The following is a 19610-nucleotide window of genomic DNA, read 5'->3' as shown; positions in this document are numbered from 1 at the left end:
GGACATGTTTCAAAAATATGAAAGATGAATTAAAGAACGAAATCAGAGAAGAAGTACAACCAATTTTGAATGCTCACAATAGTAGATTAATTGCAGTAGAAATCAGACAAAGGGAACAGGGTAGAGAACAGGAAGAAAGAGATCGTGTGGTAGTGCAGAAATTTTCAGAGTTGAATTTACAACGTGCACACGATAAGGAAGAAATATTTGAGAGAATCGAGGAATCCGTACCAAATGACAGAATAAATAATCTAACACAACAATATGAACAGTTAACTACCAAATGTGTCAATACTGAAACCCGAGTCGCGACACTTACGGAAGACGTAAATAAACAGAAAGAACAATTAAGTGACTCATCGGAAAGAGTTGAGGAGATCTCAGATAAATTGACAAGTCTTAGTTCAGCAGAGGGGTTTGAAGAAAATAATTTGTTTCATTTACGGGATGCAACAAGAGAGCGCCAGGCGCGCGAACTTGACAATAATCAACATTGGGACTGGGACAGACGCGGTAGGTCTTTGTCGCCACGAGGCGAAAACTTTGACTATAAACACTTTTTGACTGTTCGGAAATTTAAGATCTTCCGCAACTCTAAGAATGACATACATCCATGTGCATGGTTAGATCAATTTATGTACGCACTCCCGCCAAATTTGCCACTAAGTCACAAACTGGAAATTATGTGCGGCTATTAATGTCCTCAGGGGATTCACTACTCTAAGTGAATATGTGCCGTAGCGAGCATAGGGCCCCGAGCTGTAGTGGTGCTATTTCCCTTTTAGTTTTCTGCACCGCTGCCTACTCTTTTACTATTCTTTGCATCTGTCAAACCAACTCTTCGACTATCAATCTATCTAGAGAGTAAGTAAACAATAACCTGATATGACGATTTTACCCAAAGGAGATATCGAAAATTACTGTTTGGACTTACTGTATCTTCAGCAGCATTCATTCGTAGCTTAAATGAAATTTTACCTGTTTATCTTCGTGACAATATTACTTCTTATGTTGACGATATTTTTATTGCTAAACGTTCTTGGAGTGAGCACAACAAAATTTTGGATTCATTGTTATGTATTTTTGCAAGAATTGGCATTACAGTGAACTTAGAAAAATCTGAATTTGGTCGTTCACAGGTGAAATTTCTCGGTCACATTATTTCTACAGAAGGTATTCTTCCTGATCCAGAAAAAATAGACGCTATTCGTAATTATGCTGTTCCTACCACAAAACGTGATGTTCGTAGTTTCCTTGGTGTCTGTAATTTTCTTCGACGCTTTGTTAGATTGGACGATTTGGCCACACCTCGTTTATGTGAACTATCTGGAAAGAAATCTAATTGGAGTTGGGATGAGGAAGCTCAGTCAGAATTTGAACAGCTTCGTGATGCTTTAGTTGCTGCTCCACTTCTTTCACATCCGGAATTATCTAAAGATTTTTGTTTGGCGACGGACTCATCATACAAGGGCCTAGGTGCACATTTATTTCAAGAGATAGAAGAAAAAGGCGTTGTAGTACAGAGGACTATTGCATTTGGAAGTCGTGTTCTCTCTAAATCAGAAAAGAATTATTCGATTACGGAACTTGAAGCTTTGGCTGTTGTTTGGGCTTTCACAAAATTTCGCACATTTTTGTTTGGCAGACATACTAAGGTTTATACCGATCATCGAGCTCTGGAATTTCTTATGTCAACAAAATTAACTCATGGCAGATTGTCACGATGGGCGTTGTACCTACAGGAGTTTGATTTTAGTATTGTTTACATACAGGGTTCTTCAAATATTGTTGCTGATGCTTTATCACGTGCACCTATGGGTTTGAAACAAAGTGCTGAAGAGGACTGCAAGGAAAACAATTATTGTTTGATGTATATTCAAGGTGTTGCGTTTGAGAACTTTATTTCGTCTTCGCTCCAGGACATCGCTAAGGAGCAAAATAGGGATCCAATCTGGAAGGACATTAAGGAGAAGTGGAGGAGAAAGGAAAGCGTAGCGATTAGACGGCATTATTTAGTCGGCAATGACATTCTTTTTAAACGAAAATCGGTCGACAACTCTGTTTGGTTGGTTTGTATTCCTGATGAGTGGGTTAATAAGCTGATTTGGTATACGCATTACAGTTATGCACACTTTGGTCCCAGAAAATGCTTTCATAAATTACGAGAAAATTGCTACTTCAGTAATATGGAAAAACGTATTCGATCTGTTCTGGCCAAATGCAAATTATGTCAAAAGGCTAAGCCGCCAACAGTTTCTCACAGAGCACCGTTGTTTCCTATCATTCCAGCGAAATTAAAGGAGATGGCTGCAGTCGATTTGTTCGGTCCAGTGGTTCGTTCTACTAATGGTTTTGCGTACATTTTCGTAGCAGTGGAGTTGACGTCAAAATATGTATGTTTTACACCGTTACGCAAAGCAACAGCTCGTTCAGTATCTAACGCTTTCATCAAAAATTTTCTTAAAGAAGTGGGTCATGTTGATAAGGTTATATCAGATAATGGATCACAGTTTCGTTCTAAAATTTGGCTTCGTACTCTACAGCGTCGTAAAATTAAACCAATTTTCATTTCACTTTTTCACCCTCAATCTAACGCTTCAGAGAGATGGATGAAGGAAATCAATAAATTGTGTCGTCTTTATTGTCATCAGAATCACAGAACGTGGGATCAGTATCTTCATATTTTTCAAAACATTCTGAATGATCTCCCTAATGATTCAACTTCTTTACCGCCTATATTGATATTAAAAAACAAAGCACCGACAAATCGCATATCTGATATCGTTCCTTTTCCGCCTACAAGGAAACTGCGGCATTCTGAAGTTGTGAACATGGCTCTGCAAAATATTGCATCTGCGGCTGCTAGAAGAGAGAAATCAGCTAGGCGTCCTGGTCGTTTAAAAATCTTGTCAGTTGGTCAAAAAGTGTTAATTAAGTCTCACCGTTTGTCTCACAAAGGAAAGGGCTTGTGTCGCAAATTTTTTCTGCTTTATAACGGTCCATATAGGGTTCGCAAAATCATTCATGATAACACTGTTGAAGTAGAAACTCTTAAATCTCGACGCTCTAAGGGAATACATCATATATCTAACGTTAAAATTTTTGTGGAATGATATACTTTTGAAAAATTTTTGTGGAATGATATACTTTCGAGAAACTAACAGCTACATGTAAACACGCAGAGAGTACAAGGATACCGCGCTGTGTTTTGGCGGCGGCATATACTCAAAACAACAGTCAAGTCTGCGCGCCGCACAAGGCAGTCGTTGACCGAAAACAATTGCTTTCTACGTCACGCGCCTACAGCTGATCGAGCGCTCAGTGCGAATGCACTGACAGCTGTAAACAAATACACAGTTTAATTTCTCCGATTAAATTCAGTATAAAGCTATAGTGACTTGATGAATTATGTTATTAACACTCAGTATTTTTCAGGATACGGTTGTATAAAATATTTAAGAACTTCAGGTAAATTCTGTGCGTGTCCGACGTTAAGACGACTTGCTATCGAGAAATTTTCAGGAAGAATGTATTTTCGAAGAAGAAACTAATAAACTAAAAAGGTAACTATTAATTGAGTTTATTTTTCAGGTAACATATTTCCACTTAGGTACGTACTTTGGACGTAGTTTGCTGCTCGCGATTACGTGATTCATACTTTGTGCTAATTTCATGTTCTATGAATTTACTTGTGAAGCGACGTGCTTGCGTACGTTAACTGATTTTGACAATGATTATTAATGAACTGGGTTGTAACTCGTGTATATTATGCATCGCTTGGCTGCACTGCTTTTCCACTGATGTCATATTTTTTTATTATGTGCCTGCTGTGGTTATTTATTTAAATTATAATTGTCACCTGATTTATTGTGCTGATGTGGTTAGGTATGTAAGTTATACTTTGTGATTTATATGCTTGCGCCTTCATGTTTACTTATTAAGATGACATATGAACACTTATTTGCTTATGATGATATGATGCTAATGACCTGTTTGCTGCTATGCGTATGGATTGCATATTTATACATTTCTGTTTGTTGTCATAATTACTCTTTAATTTGGTATATAGAAATGCTAATATACTGTGTACAAACATAGAGTTTAGGTCACACTATTGGATTAATTATAGATTCTTCGCTTGACAGAGCCTCGTTGTAAGAATTGTGCTGCATCCACTTGTTGACATTCTGTTCTCTACTGGTATATTTACTCGCTATTGCATGTTTTACTTACGCTCAGTGCCTTATATTTTTAAAATAAGAAAATGAACTGCTATAATTCGACATAAACGACATTAGTACAAGAAACTTCATAGAAGTCACATGAGCTGGAGGTTTTATGGAAGCTGTATAAATTTGTGCTAATAGGAAGGAAGCTAACCACATGACATACCAAAACTAGGTTTAGACCATTGACAGTTATTACACTGCATTTTTCGTGAGCAATTGAAATAGGAAGTGACACTTGACACAAGAAATACTCCACATGTTTGCTTCTGTTTGCCAGGATTCTTGAAGTGGTGTACACACTGTGAAATATTATGATCATTCACACTCCGTAATCGTACTTAATTACTGAGAGTTATTCGAACTAAGTCTGTTAGAGGTCATGTATGCATTTCTTTGTTTATAATTCATAATGAGTAGAAGATTTGGGTCAGACGGATTACACAGAGGTTGTGTGTTGACAATGTGTCTTCGATTGTATGGGATGATGAGGTTTGCATTAGGATTTTATCTGTACTTGTTCGAGGAGACTGACTAGAGGAAAGAGTTGTTATGGGAGTGAAATGATTTTGGCGATAAGGTTTATATGTATCGACGTATTGAAGAGGTATTATTGAGGTATTATTGAGATTATGTGAAGTTGATGATTATTGGAGTTTTGGTGGACAAGAGGTAAGGTAAATGCTATTAATGATAAGGATTATATGTATCGACGTAAGAGGTATTATTGAAGTATTGAGATTATGTGATGCTGATGATTTTTGGAGTTTTGGTGTATAAGAGGTAAAGTAAGTGAGGTGCATTTTTTTTTGTTGGTCTATATGGAACAAGGAGGATGAAGATAGCAGACTAGAACACTAAAGTAGAAGGAAGATTGTCTATACACACACTTTGTTAAATCACAAAGCAGTATATACTTTTTTTTGGAGAGAGGAAGTAATTGCATATCTTGGCACACTGACAGTTGTTCAGCAACAGTACATTTTGATATGGCTTGGCAAACATTGGTCTTGACATGATGACTATGACGTTGACTTAACTATTATTGACTGTTATACATTGCTGCCACTCCTACTTGATACACATGTCGAACATCAAATCTTGGACAGAGTTACATTTACACAGTTAACACTATTCAATTACACAGTAGCACTTAATGTGGATGAAAGATGAGTGAGTGTGTTTTGTGTGTTTTCCTTTCCTAATCCTACCCACCTATCTACTAAATATTATTTTATTTGTTTGTTGTGGCTTGCACTGACACCCATAAATATTATAGGTTTACTGGTATTTGTGTATTTGTAATAGTTAATACGACAATTATCTGATATCATTTTTGTGTTTATTAGAATTTATATGTTTAGTGTGTAAAAGCATTTGTATGTGTATTCAAACTATTATTCATGCCTGAGCTGTCTGATTAGTGATGGTGAATATTATGGACTGTTACCTGCACTTTTCAACATGATGTGTGACACTTAGAAATGTTTAATTTCTGCTGATGAACTGTGTGATCAGTGATAGTAAATATTATGGACTGTTACTTGTACTTTTTCTACATGATTGGTGCCACTAGGACATGTTTAATTTCTGCTGCTGAACAGTGTGATTAGTGATAGTGAATATTATAGACTGCTCTCTGGACCTGCTCAACACTACTGGGTGCCACTGATGAACTGCTTCTGCTGAAATGATGTCACTTGTTGGTGTCTGCACCTGCTCAACGTTACTGGGTGCACAGATGGAGCTACTTCTATGGAAATGATGTCACTTGTCGGTGTCTGCACCTGCTCAACTTTAGTGCTGCCACTAATGGACTGATTCTACTGAAATGATGTCACTTGTTGGTGTCTGCACCTCCTCAACATTACTGGGTGCACAGATGGAGCTACTTCTATGGAAATGATGTCACTTGTCGGTGTCTGCACCTGCTCAACTTTACTGAGTGCCACTGATGAATTGCTTCTACTGAAATAATGTCACTTGTTGCTGTGTGTACCTGCTCAACTTTACTGGGTGCCACTGATGAAACTGCGTTTACTAAAATGATGTCACTTGTTGGTGTTTGCACCTGTTGACCATCGCTGGGTGCTACTACTGGAACTAATCATTGAAAGCATTTTATGTGAACATTTGTATAAACTGATTTTTTGTGTATTGTGTAAACTATTATGTAAAGCCACATGTATGAAAGAATTTGTATTGCCTACTGTATTTTATATATTAGGTTATTGAAAGGTCAGTGCAAAGCCAAAATTTTAACTAATTATGTGATATTTAGGTATTAATATTATCTTTTGTTTTGTCTGTATTTTTGTGGACGAATTTGGTGGTATTTTCACCACCAATGCTGCAAAAATACCATCAAATTCTGGCCTGTGGAGGAGGGGCATATGAAAGGTGGCTACACTGAGCCACAGCGCCAGAGATTGCGCCAAAGAGTATTATTAAGCCGCCTCCTCAGTGCTTGTTAAGAACTCGTAGTAGTCAGTGCTTGTCGAGAGCTCGTAGTAGTCAGTGCCTGTCGAGGACTCGGGGTAGTCTGTGCTGAGATGTTGTAGTGAAGAGTGTTTGTTGAGATGAGCTAGTAGGCAGTGTTTGCTGAGATGTGATATTGGAGAGTCTTGTTGAGATGTGGTAGCAGAGAATCGGTGTGGAGATATATTGTAAGGATTAGAGTGATTTTCATCAATGTAAATGAGGTAACAAACTCCGTTTCTTTTTATTTCAGTGTCCTAAATAATGCGTTATTACAGGTTCAGTCAACAAAGCATCTGGCGTGTGTTCTTGTATTAGAGTTTAATTCTGCTTTCCTTACGCAATTATAGTATTTCTAATTTTCTTTTATCACGTCAGTAAAATTGGTATTTAAAAATTCTTGTCTTGTTGAAGAAGAACCGTGCCAGATGTGTACGTTGAGTCACACTCCCACACACAGAACAATTACACTTGTGCTTTGGTTTCGTAGGTTTTATAGTTGCTGGGGACTTAATTAATTAATTGTGTTAACAGAAAATTTTCATTTTATTCTTTGTTGTTGTTCTATGCAGTCAGATAGCGTAATAATACTAGTCAGGGCCAACCGTTTACGAGACACAGCGTAATCGGACATACAGCTACGAAAAAATAAAGAAAAAGTATTTTCAAATTTATTTAATTAAGCCCCCATGCAAGGTCACTAATGTAAGTAACACAATTTTCATATTAGTTAACTTTTGATTTTGAAACGCTCAGTTGGTGATGGAATAACAACAAAATGGAGACCAGCTTTGCGAAAGTGCTGTTTTATTGATGCTGTACACTAAACAATAATACTGTACAATAAAATAGTAAACAAGTTCTAATGAATTGTTTCTTCTCAGTCCTTGTGACCAGTTGTTTGCTGGGACGTCATATGATGAGATTCAGTAGGCGTGGCATGGGATGATGAGGTGGTGGTGGTGGTGGTGATAGCGTGGTCCGTCATGGCGGCGTCCTAGTCGCTGTCGTCAGAATCGGAGCCTGAATCCGAATCGTCAGAGGCCGCTGCCCGCCTGCAACACAACACGATAATTCATGACGCGATCGTCAGGTCACGTACGTTTGTCAAATATAACACAACGCTACTGTACTGACCCCATCATCAGTACCGTCATAAACATTTAGTTCAACTATAACAACAGTACGACATATGACTCTGTCATCAGGTCACGAACTCTTGACTAAACTATCGCACCACTGTGGTAATCGATCCTGCTTTCATGCCACAGTCACTTTGCTCACAACACTACCGAAGTTATAACAAGGCATTCGAAACTGCGTGACAGATGTTTGACTATCTTAAGAAGTAGAGATCTGAGGTGCATGGAGTGCCCGAAACTCATGATCATGCGCTTCAAACATTTTACGGCTACTTCCAGAGATTCAACAAGGCCCAAGTTAAAATTTTCCGAAATCAGAAGCGTGTAATACATTTTGTTCGTGGTGTGATTTGAAGAACTACTTGGAGAAATTCGTTCATATAAATGTATTCATTCCTTGACGTAGTTTGTCATCCAACAACTCATTTCATGGAATCAATGGTTTAAAGAAGACCAATCTTCGGAAATACTTGGCCTATCTTGGTCAGATAGGTATTCATTATTCAGGAACGTACACCTGAAAGAACTTATCAGAAACTGTAAAAAGTTTAGCTACTAATAACGTACAATTATTAAAATGAACTGATACATATATTATCAACCATACCAAGTATGAATGATGCTACGTAACACCTGGTTTCAGCACAGCGCCAGAGCTGCAACGCGGTATGTTCATATAACCTTGCAAACTGTACTTGTTTCCATGGTGCTCGGCTACAAAGGTCTAGAAATTAGCTTAAGTGAACGTTTGTTGAAGACCATTTCACTATGGGGCTAAGGAACAAGTTGGTACAATGTAATCTAATCTAATTCAATCTAATCCAGTCTAAGATGGACAACAATCACTATGTTTTAACGTCATCTCTAATTACAGATTCAAAACGAAACCGGCCAAGAACATATTTCACTTTTTTTAATGGTCCTATACCTAACGAACATAGGACCTAGGTTCCACCTCCATTCCCAGATTTGCATGTTACCACAGAGGTTGTTCTCAGATGTTTCTCACTACATTGGCAATGTCAAATAATGCCCATGGAACATGAAACGTGATCCATTGGCGACGCAAGCCTAGACAGTTTATTTTCGATATTCTCATGCAATTACAAGTGTTTTCCATAGAGTAAACGTAGTTGATAAAGCGCTCTATACGACAGTTTCAGTTGTGTAATAGTAGCATAGCGTATATTTATCTTTCATAGTGCAGTTCTGGCGGTGGTACAATAAGCCGAAACTGGTAATCGTGGAACATTAGTGGTGATCGAGAGCGTGTAAAACTAAAAACACATTGTTCAATAGTATGATCATTCAATGTACAGACAATAGGACTTATTTCGTGAAATTCACTAAGTTTACCCACTTCAGGAGTAGACTGAGATAGTTGTAGTTCACGTAAAATGTGTCCTTATCCCAACAGAACAGTTGGTAAAATACCGACGCACAACGTGTCAAGTCTCCTAAAAGCCTGTTTCACTGGCACAGACTGCATCACTTCTCTAGCGATTGTTTTCGTGATATACTCTGGTGCCATTAAAACGTATGGAATGATTACTTGGTTAAAATGGTTACGAATCCCTCCTGGAAGGTAACGTTCACATGCACACCGTAACTGTCTTCCATAATACTGTTAGAAATGTTCACAAACAGTTGGAAGAGTGCGATTGACACAACTTAGTCCTTTCAAAACCCTCAGAATCCTCGTACATTAATGGAGTCGAATCTAATCTGCTGGACCACGTTGTTGTCTCATCTCTTTGTGAATGCGTCGTGGTCCTTTGAACAACGCTGCAGACTGCATGACCTGAGATGCCCATGCAGAGTTATCTGCTTTTGGATCATTCGTTTCCAGCTCATTTAGTTCTTGTATTTTTTGTACGTGATGGTTACTTTGTATATCTTTAAGGAGTCGTCATAATACTCCAAAATATGGCAAAAAATGTACAGGACACACACAAATTTCTATCGACAGTGCTGCAGGGGCACAATGTAGCTCTGACGCAGTCATATTAAAAAAACGCTCAAGCTGTAAATGTAGAAACTATTTAAAAAAGAGCTGCAACTGGACTCAAAATAATAGATTAATGGCAATGCAATCTGCAGTTTCGTTGTTTTTAAGGCAATCGTTCAGCACCTTCCGAACTGCACCAGTTTCACCATCAGTCGTCCAAAATGGGAAGTATTTTGCATAATGGAGAAAATTTTACTTCTGTCATTAATTTCCCTCTGAGTCACAAGATAATTTTCGAATCAGGCCCACAGATCACAAGACCATGCAGTTTATAAATTTGTTGATGAGACATTCTTGGATTATCAATCGAGTAGTAGCGTCGTGTTGTTGCAACGTTTCGACGATTTTGCTGCTCGTCATCTTCAGGCAAAGATTTACGTGAACGGATTTTAAAAGTGGGGAATGAGAAAATTTGTGAAGTTTCAGCGATTGTTATGAAAACAGTGTAAAAGTCATTCTTTACATCTCTGAAACAAGTAAGTTTGAATGTAGTAACCAAACACAAAACTTATAAGAAAATTAAGACCAAATGTGTTTAGAAACATCTAACTTGATACGCTAGCATACTTCGAAGTTTGAAACAAAGATATGGTGGAATGATATTTCTATTGTAATGACACACACACACAAACACACACACACACACACACACACACACACACACACACAGAATATACTCACTTGTGTTTCTTTTCGGGCTTTCCTGCTCCACGCCTGGAACAGATGAGAAAGTTCATTTTAGTTTAATGAATTTGAATCGCATTTACTGCTGAGTAAGACTGCTCCACTTATGCAAATATAAGCATTAATTGCGCGAAAATCAAATTTTTTGTGCCTCGTTTTCCTTCTATCTTTTGTATAGTGGAGTAGAATTGCTAACGAATGAGCACAATTTTCCACGAGACCTATGGTACTTTACGGATTTACGCTGAAAATTAGGTACAGTAATAAACTGTTCTGAAAGGAAATTCCTAAATGCCTTTCTAGGATGTTGTTGTTGTTGTGGTCTTCAGTCCTGAGACTGGTTTGATGCAGCTCTCCATGCTACTCTATCCTGTGCAAGCTTTTTCATCTCCCAGTACCTACTGCAACCTACATCCTTCTGAATCTGCTTAGTGTATTCATCTCTTGGTCTCCCTCTACGATTTTTACCCTCCACGCTGCCCTCCAATACTAAATTGGTGATCCCTTGATGCCTCAGAACATGTCCTACCAACCGATCCCTTCTTCTGGTCAAGTTGTGCCACAAAATTCTCTTCTCCCCAATCCTATTCAATACTTCCTCATTAGTTACGTGATCTACCCATCTAATCTTCAGCATTCTTCTGTAGCACCACATTTCGAAAGCTTCTATTCTCTTCTTGTCCAAACTATTTATCGTCCATGTTTCACTTCCATACATGGCTACACTCCATACGAATACTTTCAGAAATGACTCCCTGACACTTAAATCAATAGTGTATGTTAACAAATTTCTCTTCTTCAGAAACGCTTTCCTTGCCATTTCCAGCCTACATTTTATATCCTCTCTACTTCGACAATCATCAGTTATTTTGCTCCCCAAATAGCAAAACTCCTTTACTACTTTAAGTGCCTCATTTCCTAATCTAATTCCCTTAGCATCACCCGACTTAATTAGACTACATTCCATTATCCTTGTTTTGCTTTTGTTGATGTTCATCTTATATCCTCCTTTCAAGACACTGTCCATCCCATTCAACTGCTCTTCCAAGTCCTTTGCTGTCTCTGACAGAATTACAATGTCATCGGCGAACCTCAAAGTTTTTATTTCTTCTCCATGAATTTTAATACCTACTCCGAATTTTTCTTTTGTTTCCTTTACTGCTTGCTCAATATACAGATTGAACAACACCGGGGAGAGGCTACAACCCTGTCGTACTCCCTTCCCAACCACTGCTTCCCTTTCATGTCCCTCGACTCTTATAACTGCCATCTGGTTTCTGTACAAATTAGAAATAGCCTTTCGCTCCCTGTATTTTACCCCTGCCACCTTTAGAATTTGAAAGAGAGTATTCCAGTCAACATTGTCAAAAGCTTTCTCTAAGTCTACAAATGCTAGAAACGTAGGTTTGCCTTTCCTTAATCTTTCTTCTAAGATAAGTCGTAAGGTCAGTATTGCCTCACGTGTTCCAGTATTTCTACGGAATCCAAACTGATCTTCCCCGAGGTTGGCTTCTACTGGTTTTTCCATTCGTCTGTAAAGAATTCGTGTTAGTATTTTGCAGCTGTGACTTATTAAACTGATAGTTCGGTAATTTTCACATCTGTCAACACCTGCTTTCTTTGGGAGTGGAACTATTATATTCTTCTTGAAGTCTGAGGGTATTTCGCCTGTTTCATACATCTTGCTCACCAGATGGTAGAGTTTTGTCAGGACTGGCTCTCCCAAGGCCGTCAGTAGTTCCAATGGAATGTTGCTTTCTAGGATATATTTTACTAATGGACCAGAAAAAACTCCCTATGATCTCGTAGTTGTGTCGGTATTATAACCAGTGCGCAACCTTGGAATACTCGTTAGCGGTATGGTTTGACAGTTACACGACCTGCCAGTTACTCACATACTGTATCGTTATTATGTGGAAAGACGCAGTCTATATGCTATTAATTTACACGTGTGGGTGCTACTATAATCTTAATGGGGATGTACGACAGTGAGAAAAACTCTAGCTTAAGAACAGCAGTATCTTATTCCGTTGCTAGGTACGTAAGTTGCAAATTTGCATATCAACATTCGTCCATTGTGCGGAATGACTTGTAAAGGTAATTTTCAGTATGTTTTTAAATTTACCCTCACTGTCTTCCTCCAATTTTGTGTTTTGTTAAGTAAATTTTTAGTAGCACATTTCTCCACTTTTCATGTGAATCTTTTGTAACGTTAACGATGGATATTTTCTCCTACAAGTATTGTAATTGGAGATGTTCATATTCATTTTAATTTGTGGTAGATTAATTCGAAAATGAAATCCGTCATAAACAGTGCACCGCATTATTCAAACAGATAAAAGCTCTGAGAGCTGGCGCAGCGAATCCGTGTTTTTTCTGCATCCGGGTAGTGGCAGAGATTAGTATGCTCACTTTGGGAAATTTAAGCCTCCGTGCTCTCTATTAGTCTGTAAATAGGCAGCACCGAACGAGAGACGCAAACCATCTATACAAAGGATGCAAACGGTTCCACATTATTGCGTCAGAGATCTAGCCATCGTCTGTGCAACGTGTAATTAATTTACAAGGCGAGGCACGACGTCGGGATTACAGATTAACTTCAAACTTTGCACACCTTTAATATGCCATTAAAACAATATAACGTGTAAGTAGAAAGGGGCGCCACTCTGACAGTTCCGAGAAAATAGCATGAGCCGTTTTACGCGTCTATTATGTAACATTGTAACTGATGTATCTGTGCGTTAGTGCCAAATGTTATAGAGTTCATGGTGGTCAAGTGGTTAGCGTTCGAGCTTCGTAAGACTTCGAGCTGGAGAGACAGATGTAGGTCCCATTTGACAATTAACCTGCGTAGCAGTTGGGCGTTGCTAATGTAGCGAGAACGAATAGTATATCAGGCGACGGTTCGACTCCTACACAAACTTAATTTTTAATTTATATTTTTTCATACTGGTCATGTTTTTTTTAATTCATATAATTAAAAAAAACTACGTGTATTTGCATGAAGTTTTAATGAATTTCATATTATTTGACCGCTTACTACTTGTAACTGAATTTAATTACTACACCAAACATATTCATAAATATCGATAAGTAAATGAAGAAATGGATAGAGTTTTCCCGAAAATGCAAGCCTGTCGTGATTTGCTAAATCTCTTATACATGCAGTCTGTAACCTGCACAGCGGTGAGAGGTTGATAATGTAGCCAGAACGAATAGCGTAGGTGCAAATTTTTTTTAAATATCACAGAATTTACACTTGTAGAACAGAACTGAAAGTTTGAGTGGGGTCCGAACGGTCACCTCGTACTCGTTTATCTTATGAGGCTCAAACGCTAACCACTTGACTCTAATGTTCGGCACCTACGCACATATACATCAGTTACATAATAAACGGGTAAAACTTCTCTTGCGATTTTCTCGGAATTCCCAGAATAGTTCACCTTACTACTTGCACATTATGTTGTTTTAATGGCCTACTATAGGTGTGCAAGTTTGAAGTAAATCCGTGATCCCAACGTCGTCACCTCCCCTTGTTAGACTTGTATCCATTACCTTTATTTAGCATTGATGTTTAAGCAATTGCTGTAGATAATTGAAGATTGGGCTATTACTTTTCGAAATTAAGTGGTAGAAACTTTAGTAAATCTTTTGAAACATTAAGCAGGAGATCCCGGGTTCGAGTCCCGGTCGGGGCACACATTTTCAGCTGTCCACATTGAGGTATATCAACAACACCTGTCAGCAGCTGAGGTTTTCAGTTAGTCATCATTTATTCCAGGGAAAAGCTGCACGGTCATCAACAGTAACTGTTCTTTCGAGAACAAAGTTACTGTCTTCGTATATATAGTTAAAGGCTACCCAGCCATTGACCTTCGTCTGTGGGAATGCGCACAGGTTGCCCAAACTCTTACGGGAACCGCCAAAGCGTGCGCGAGTAATGAGTAGTTGGGCAAATGTCTATAAAGTACAATACATATGTAGAATTGTGGACAGTTGAGAATGTGAGTCTCACGGGAAGCGTGCAAGGGATAAGTCCCCGCAGTCGCGCTATTCATCTGTGTCCTCGGTGGCTCAGATGGATAGAGCTTTTGCCATGTAAGCAGGAGATCCCGGGTTCGAATCCCGGTCGCGGCACACGTTTTCAGCTGTCCACATCGAGGTATATCAACAACACCTGTCAGCAGCCGAGGTTTTCAGTTAGTCGTCATTTATTCCAGGGAAAAGCTGCACGGTCATCAACAGTAACTGTTCTTTCGAGAACAAAGCTACTGTCTTCGTATTTATATTTTGAAACATTGTTTCTCTGTTGATTTTTTTCTCTAAATATCTGTTATGATACTTGTGTCTTCTGTAAACATCGTTGGAACGATCACTCATAATCATGGATGTGGACAGTGGGAGTCCCAAACGTGAAGTTTAAGTAATTCATTACCGATTGCTCCCCAGCCTTCACCCTCTTCACCGTTTACTGTCCCCGGGTAACATACAGCGTGTGGTGAGCGAAGCTTGTCGGACTGGACTCACCTCTTCCTGGCACCATCCTCGTCACTGTCGTCGAGGTCCCTGGAGTCGGAGAGGTCCTCGGCGCTCTCTGCCGACCTGTGGAAAGATGGACAGCCGTTACACAGCGTTCCACTTCGTGCGTCGCAGCGCTCCTCTTTTCAGTTTTCGTGATACGAAACAAATGTCAAGAACTCCCCTTTCAAATACTCTTTTACAGAGGAAGAACTACTACCCTGTAATTCTTCATGCTCTCCCGGCGATCTGTTGACATCTTGGATATTCGAGAATCCAGCCGGGTGTTCGCGTCGTTCTCGCACGATATTTCAACAGCGTGCCTCGCTGTCTTCGTCAGGTGCTACCTGAGACTGGTCCTTGGGTCGATCGAGTCCAGTATTTATGCCTGGGAGGAGCTCGGTCCGCGCCGAGTGTTCCATCTGTGGTCCGCGGCCGCCAGACTCGGCTTCAACGGACCCCTCCAGTCGCGGATGTTCCGACTGCCGTCGGCGCCCGTTTTGGCCGTCCTCAACGGTTGTGGTTGTCATCTGCTCCCAGGCATAAATACTGGACTCGATCGACCCAAGGACCAGTCTCAGGTAGCACCTGAAGAAGACAGCGAGGCACGCTGTTGAAATATCGTGCGAGAACGACGCGAACATCCGGCTGGATTCCCGAATATCCAAGATGTCAACTACTACCCTAGTTGAAACAGCGCGCCGAAGTCGATTGATGAAGACTGACAATGGTCAGTGCTGTAGAAGTATAGTACATATTCTGGGTTCAGACATAATGAGTATCTCGAATACATTTATATCCCCCGTGGAAAACAGACAAACTGTCATGCGAAACCCAACCCGCATTTCTCTCACATGATATCCTGAAAGCGACGCATCAAGCTAATCAGGTGGCTGCACTATGTATCGACTACCAAAAAGCATTTGGCTCAGTACCATAGCATCGTCTGTTAAGAAAAAGCACCATCGTGTGAAGAATCAAACAAAATTCGTGGCTGCTTTGAAAGTTCTTCGTATGGAGGACGCATAATGTTATCTTGGATGGGGATTTATCGAAAGAAGTAGAAGATACGGAACTACTTTGACTAGCGCACCACTGCACAGATGGGTGATAAGAATTTTATTGGCAGTGACTTTGAAAAACAGCGCTCCAGGGCCGGATGGACAAGAAATTGTGCCAAATGTTTGGACAAAAACAGTCGTCACACCCCACTGCGTGAACGGTATGGGAGGTGATAGTCAACACTAACGTCCCACATAGCTAAAGGCATGCCGCAGAGGAAAGTGTCTGCACCCTTCTATTCAAGTTCCATACTAACAACTCGGCAGACAATACTAATAGTTATCTCAGATTTTTGCAGATGATGCACTCATCTGTAATGGAGTAGAGTAGCAGCTGAAAAAATCTACACAAATTTTCACAGATGCATCTATCTCTGCATGACTAAACATAACTTATAAATATTATATTTTTGACAAAATATATATATAGGGTGCAACGGATAGAAGTGCAGATATTTTTATATGTGGTACCCTATGTACACACATCAGTGAGTTGGTAGTTTTTTCTCTGTGTTGAACAGTCTTCCCACAAACACACTACATAATTTACTACCCGATGTTTTCCATATGGTCGTAGCTGCACCACTAAGTAGACCACACCTGGCAGCATAGACTAACTGTTTTGCGTGGAAGCAGCCACACTTCAGCACCTGACCTGCTGCCCAGGGGTAAATTAGTGTTAAGGGCTTGCTCTGGCCACATGTACTTGGTGGTACTAAGCAATCTAAAAACATATGGCTAGTAATAGCTATAATTATTAGTCTGTAAATCACGTAAGTATTGATGTAGTATTGTTCCATACACCATCCTCAGTCACCAACAGAAATATCTGCACTTATGTTCACTATATCCTGTGTAATGTATGTAAAATGAATGTGTGTCTGTGTGTGTGTGTGTGTGCGTGTGCGTGTGTGATTGCGAGAGAGAGAGAGAGAGAGAGAGAGAGAGAGAGAGAGAGAGAGAGCTGTTAACAAACATTTGTGGTGGAAAAAGTTTTCTGACTGAAAACAGGCCCACAGTAAAGAATAAACTGAACAGCAGCTTAAGATTTCACATAATGTCGTTTCTAAAATTTATAAAATCTATGGAAGACAATGAGCAACAAATTTATAATCGTTCAAATCATCCGACAATGTCCAAAGTTGGGGTGGAATCCACGATCTCCCCTTTTTGAGGCCTTTTTAAAGTAGGAGTAATAAAACTTCTGTACTATTATCTTATCGAGAGAAATGTTTCAGGAAACCGTCAACTGTCGCAGCTCAGCCGAAATAAGCTGATGCACTGAATTATTTCAGACGCGCAGTTTCAGACAATGGCCCCTATGAACGGGCTGATCAGAGGACTGTCGACTCGCATGTGCAGCAGGCCTACTCACCAACTCCTCTTCCTCCTGTCGTTGTCATCATCGTCGCCGGGTTTCACGGGAGCCGCCTCCCTGTAAACACAAAAAAGGTCATGTGCTACATTATTAGAGGCCTCGCTCTCCCAACAGTTACGCAGCATTAAGACACTACAGTGAAGTATAGTGGAAATACTGCTTCACTACAGTGGTACGGATAACATGTTCTGTAGTAATTTACACTACTGGCCATTAAAATTGCTACACCAAGAAGAAATGCAGATGATAAACGGGTATTCATTGGACAAATATATTGTACTAGAACTGACATGTGATTACATTTCCACGCAATTGGGGTACATGGATCCTGAGAAATCAGTACCCAGAACAACCACCTCAGGCCTTGGTACGCCTGGGCATTGAGTCAAACAGAGCTTGGTTCAAATGGTTCAAATGGCTCTGAGCACTATGGGACTCAACTGCTGTGGTTATCAGTCCCCTAGAACTTAGAACTACTTAAACCTAACTAACCTAAGGACATCACACACATCCATGCCCGAAGCAGGATTCGAACCTGCGACCGTAGCAGTCGCACGGTTCCGGACTGCGCGCCTAGAACCGCGAGACCACCGCGGCCGGCTACAAACAGAGCTTGGATGGCGTGTACCGGTACAACTGCCCATGCAGCTTCAACACGATACCACAGTTCATCAAGACTAGTGACTGGCGTATTGTGACGAGCCAGTTGCTCGGCCACCATTGACCAGACGTTTTCAATTGGTGAGAGATCTGGAGAATGTGCTGGCCAGGGCAGCAGTCGAACATTTTCTCTATCCAGAAAGGCCCGTACAGGACCTGCAACATGCGGTCGTGCATTATCCTGCTGAAATGTAGGGTTTCGCAGGGATCGAATGAAGGGTAGAGCCACGGGTCGTAAAACATCTGAAATGTAACGTCCCCTGTTCAAAGTGCTGTCAATGCGAACAAGTGACTTTGAAAAACAGCGCTCCATACCATCACGCCGGGTGATATGCCAGTATGACGATGACGAATACACGCTTCCAATGTGCGTTCACCACGATGTGGCCAATCACGGATGCGAGCATCATGATGCTGTAAACAGAACCTGGATTCATCCGAAAAAATGACGTTCTGCCATCCGTGCACCCAGGTTCGTCGTTGAGTACACCATCGCAGGCGCTCCTGTCTGTGATGCAGCGTCAAGGGAAACCGCAGCCATGGTCTTCGAGCTGATAGTCCATGCTGCTGCGAACGTCGTCGAACTGTTCGTGCAGATGGTTGTTGTCTTGCAAACTTCCCAATCTGTTGACTCAGGAATCGAGACGTGGCTGCACGATCCGTTACACGTTACAGCCATGCGGATAAGATGCCTGTCATCTCGACTGCTAGTGATACGAGGCCGTTGGGATCCAGCACGGCGTTCCGTATTACCCTCCTGAATCCACCGATTCCATATTTTGCTAACAGGCATTGGATTTCGACCAACGCGAGCAGCAATATCGGAAACGATAAACCGCAATCGCGATAGGCTACAATCCGACCTTTATCAAAGTCGGAAACGTGATGGTACGCATTTCTCCTCCTTACACGAGGCACCACAACATTTCACCAGGTAATGTCGGTCAACTGCTGTTTGTGTATGAGAAATCGGTTGGAAACTTTCCTCATGTCAGCACGTTGTAGGTGTCGCCACCGGCGCCAACCTTGTGTGAATGCTCTGAAAAGCTAATCATTTGCATATCACAGCATCTTCTTCCTGTCGATTAAATTTCGCGTCTATAGCACGTCATCTTCGTGGTGTAGCAATTTTAATGGCTAGTAGTGTAGTGGGAGCATTCTTCGTGGTAAGAACTCCACCACATATACCGGTAGAACATGTCGAAAACCTTTATCAAGATTCGCTTTCCTTCTTCACTGCTGGCCATTGAAATTGCAACATCATAAAAGTGACACGTAACAAATCTCAAATGGGCGTGAAGTGTACTACACGCTTGGATATGCAGATAATTAGCTTTCCAGTGTAGCCGCAGAAACGCTACCTATATTCCACACGGGAAGTCTGCACAGAGGATTCATAAATGGTACTGAATGCTGGTTGTCTGTGACCGATACAAGATTACAGAGATGCTTAAG

At 40.4% G+C, this 19610-nt stretch overlaps 1 protein-coding gene across 3 annotated transcripts in view; it reads right to left on the bottom strand.

Annotated features, from left to right (window-relative positions):
• Positions 1-7514: 7514 nt before the first annotated feature.
• LOC124796301 (prostatic spermine-binding protein-like) overlaps positions 7515-19610 on the bottom strand; it is a 31530-nt gene continuing 19434 nt past the window's right edge. For 2 of the 3 annotated variants that reach the window (XM_047260422.1, XM_047260424.1), the window contains 4 exons: positions 17493-17552; positions 15066-15140; positions 10536-10568; positions 7515-7759 (listed from right to left, as the gene is read on the bottom strand). In XM_047260422.1, the coding sequence (XP_047116378.1) occupies positions 7702-7759; positions 10536-10568; positions 15066-15140; positions 17493-17552 (226 nt within the window). In that variant the 3' untranslated portion in view covers positions 7515-7701. The remainder of the gene's footprint in view (positions 7760-10535; positions 10569-15065; positions 15141-17492; positions 17553-19610) is intronic. The other variant, XM_047260423.1, reaches the window with a different exon arrangement.

The sequence above is a fragment of the Schistocerca piceifrons genome, chromosome 4, assembly GCF_021461385.2.
Source record: "Schistocerca piceifrons isolate TAMUIC-IGC-003096 chromosome 4, iqSchPice1.1, whole genome shotgun sequence".
Classification (NCBI taxonomy): domain Eukaryota; kingdom Metazoa; phylum Arthropoda; class Insecta; order Orthoptera; family Acrididae; genus Schistocerca; species Schistocerca piceifrons.
This window is presented reverse-complemented; position numbering and strand designations above follow the sequence as displayed.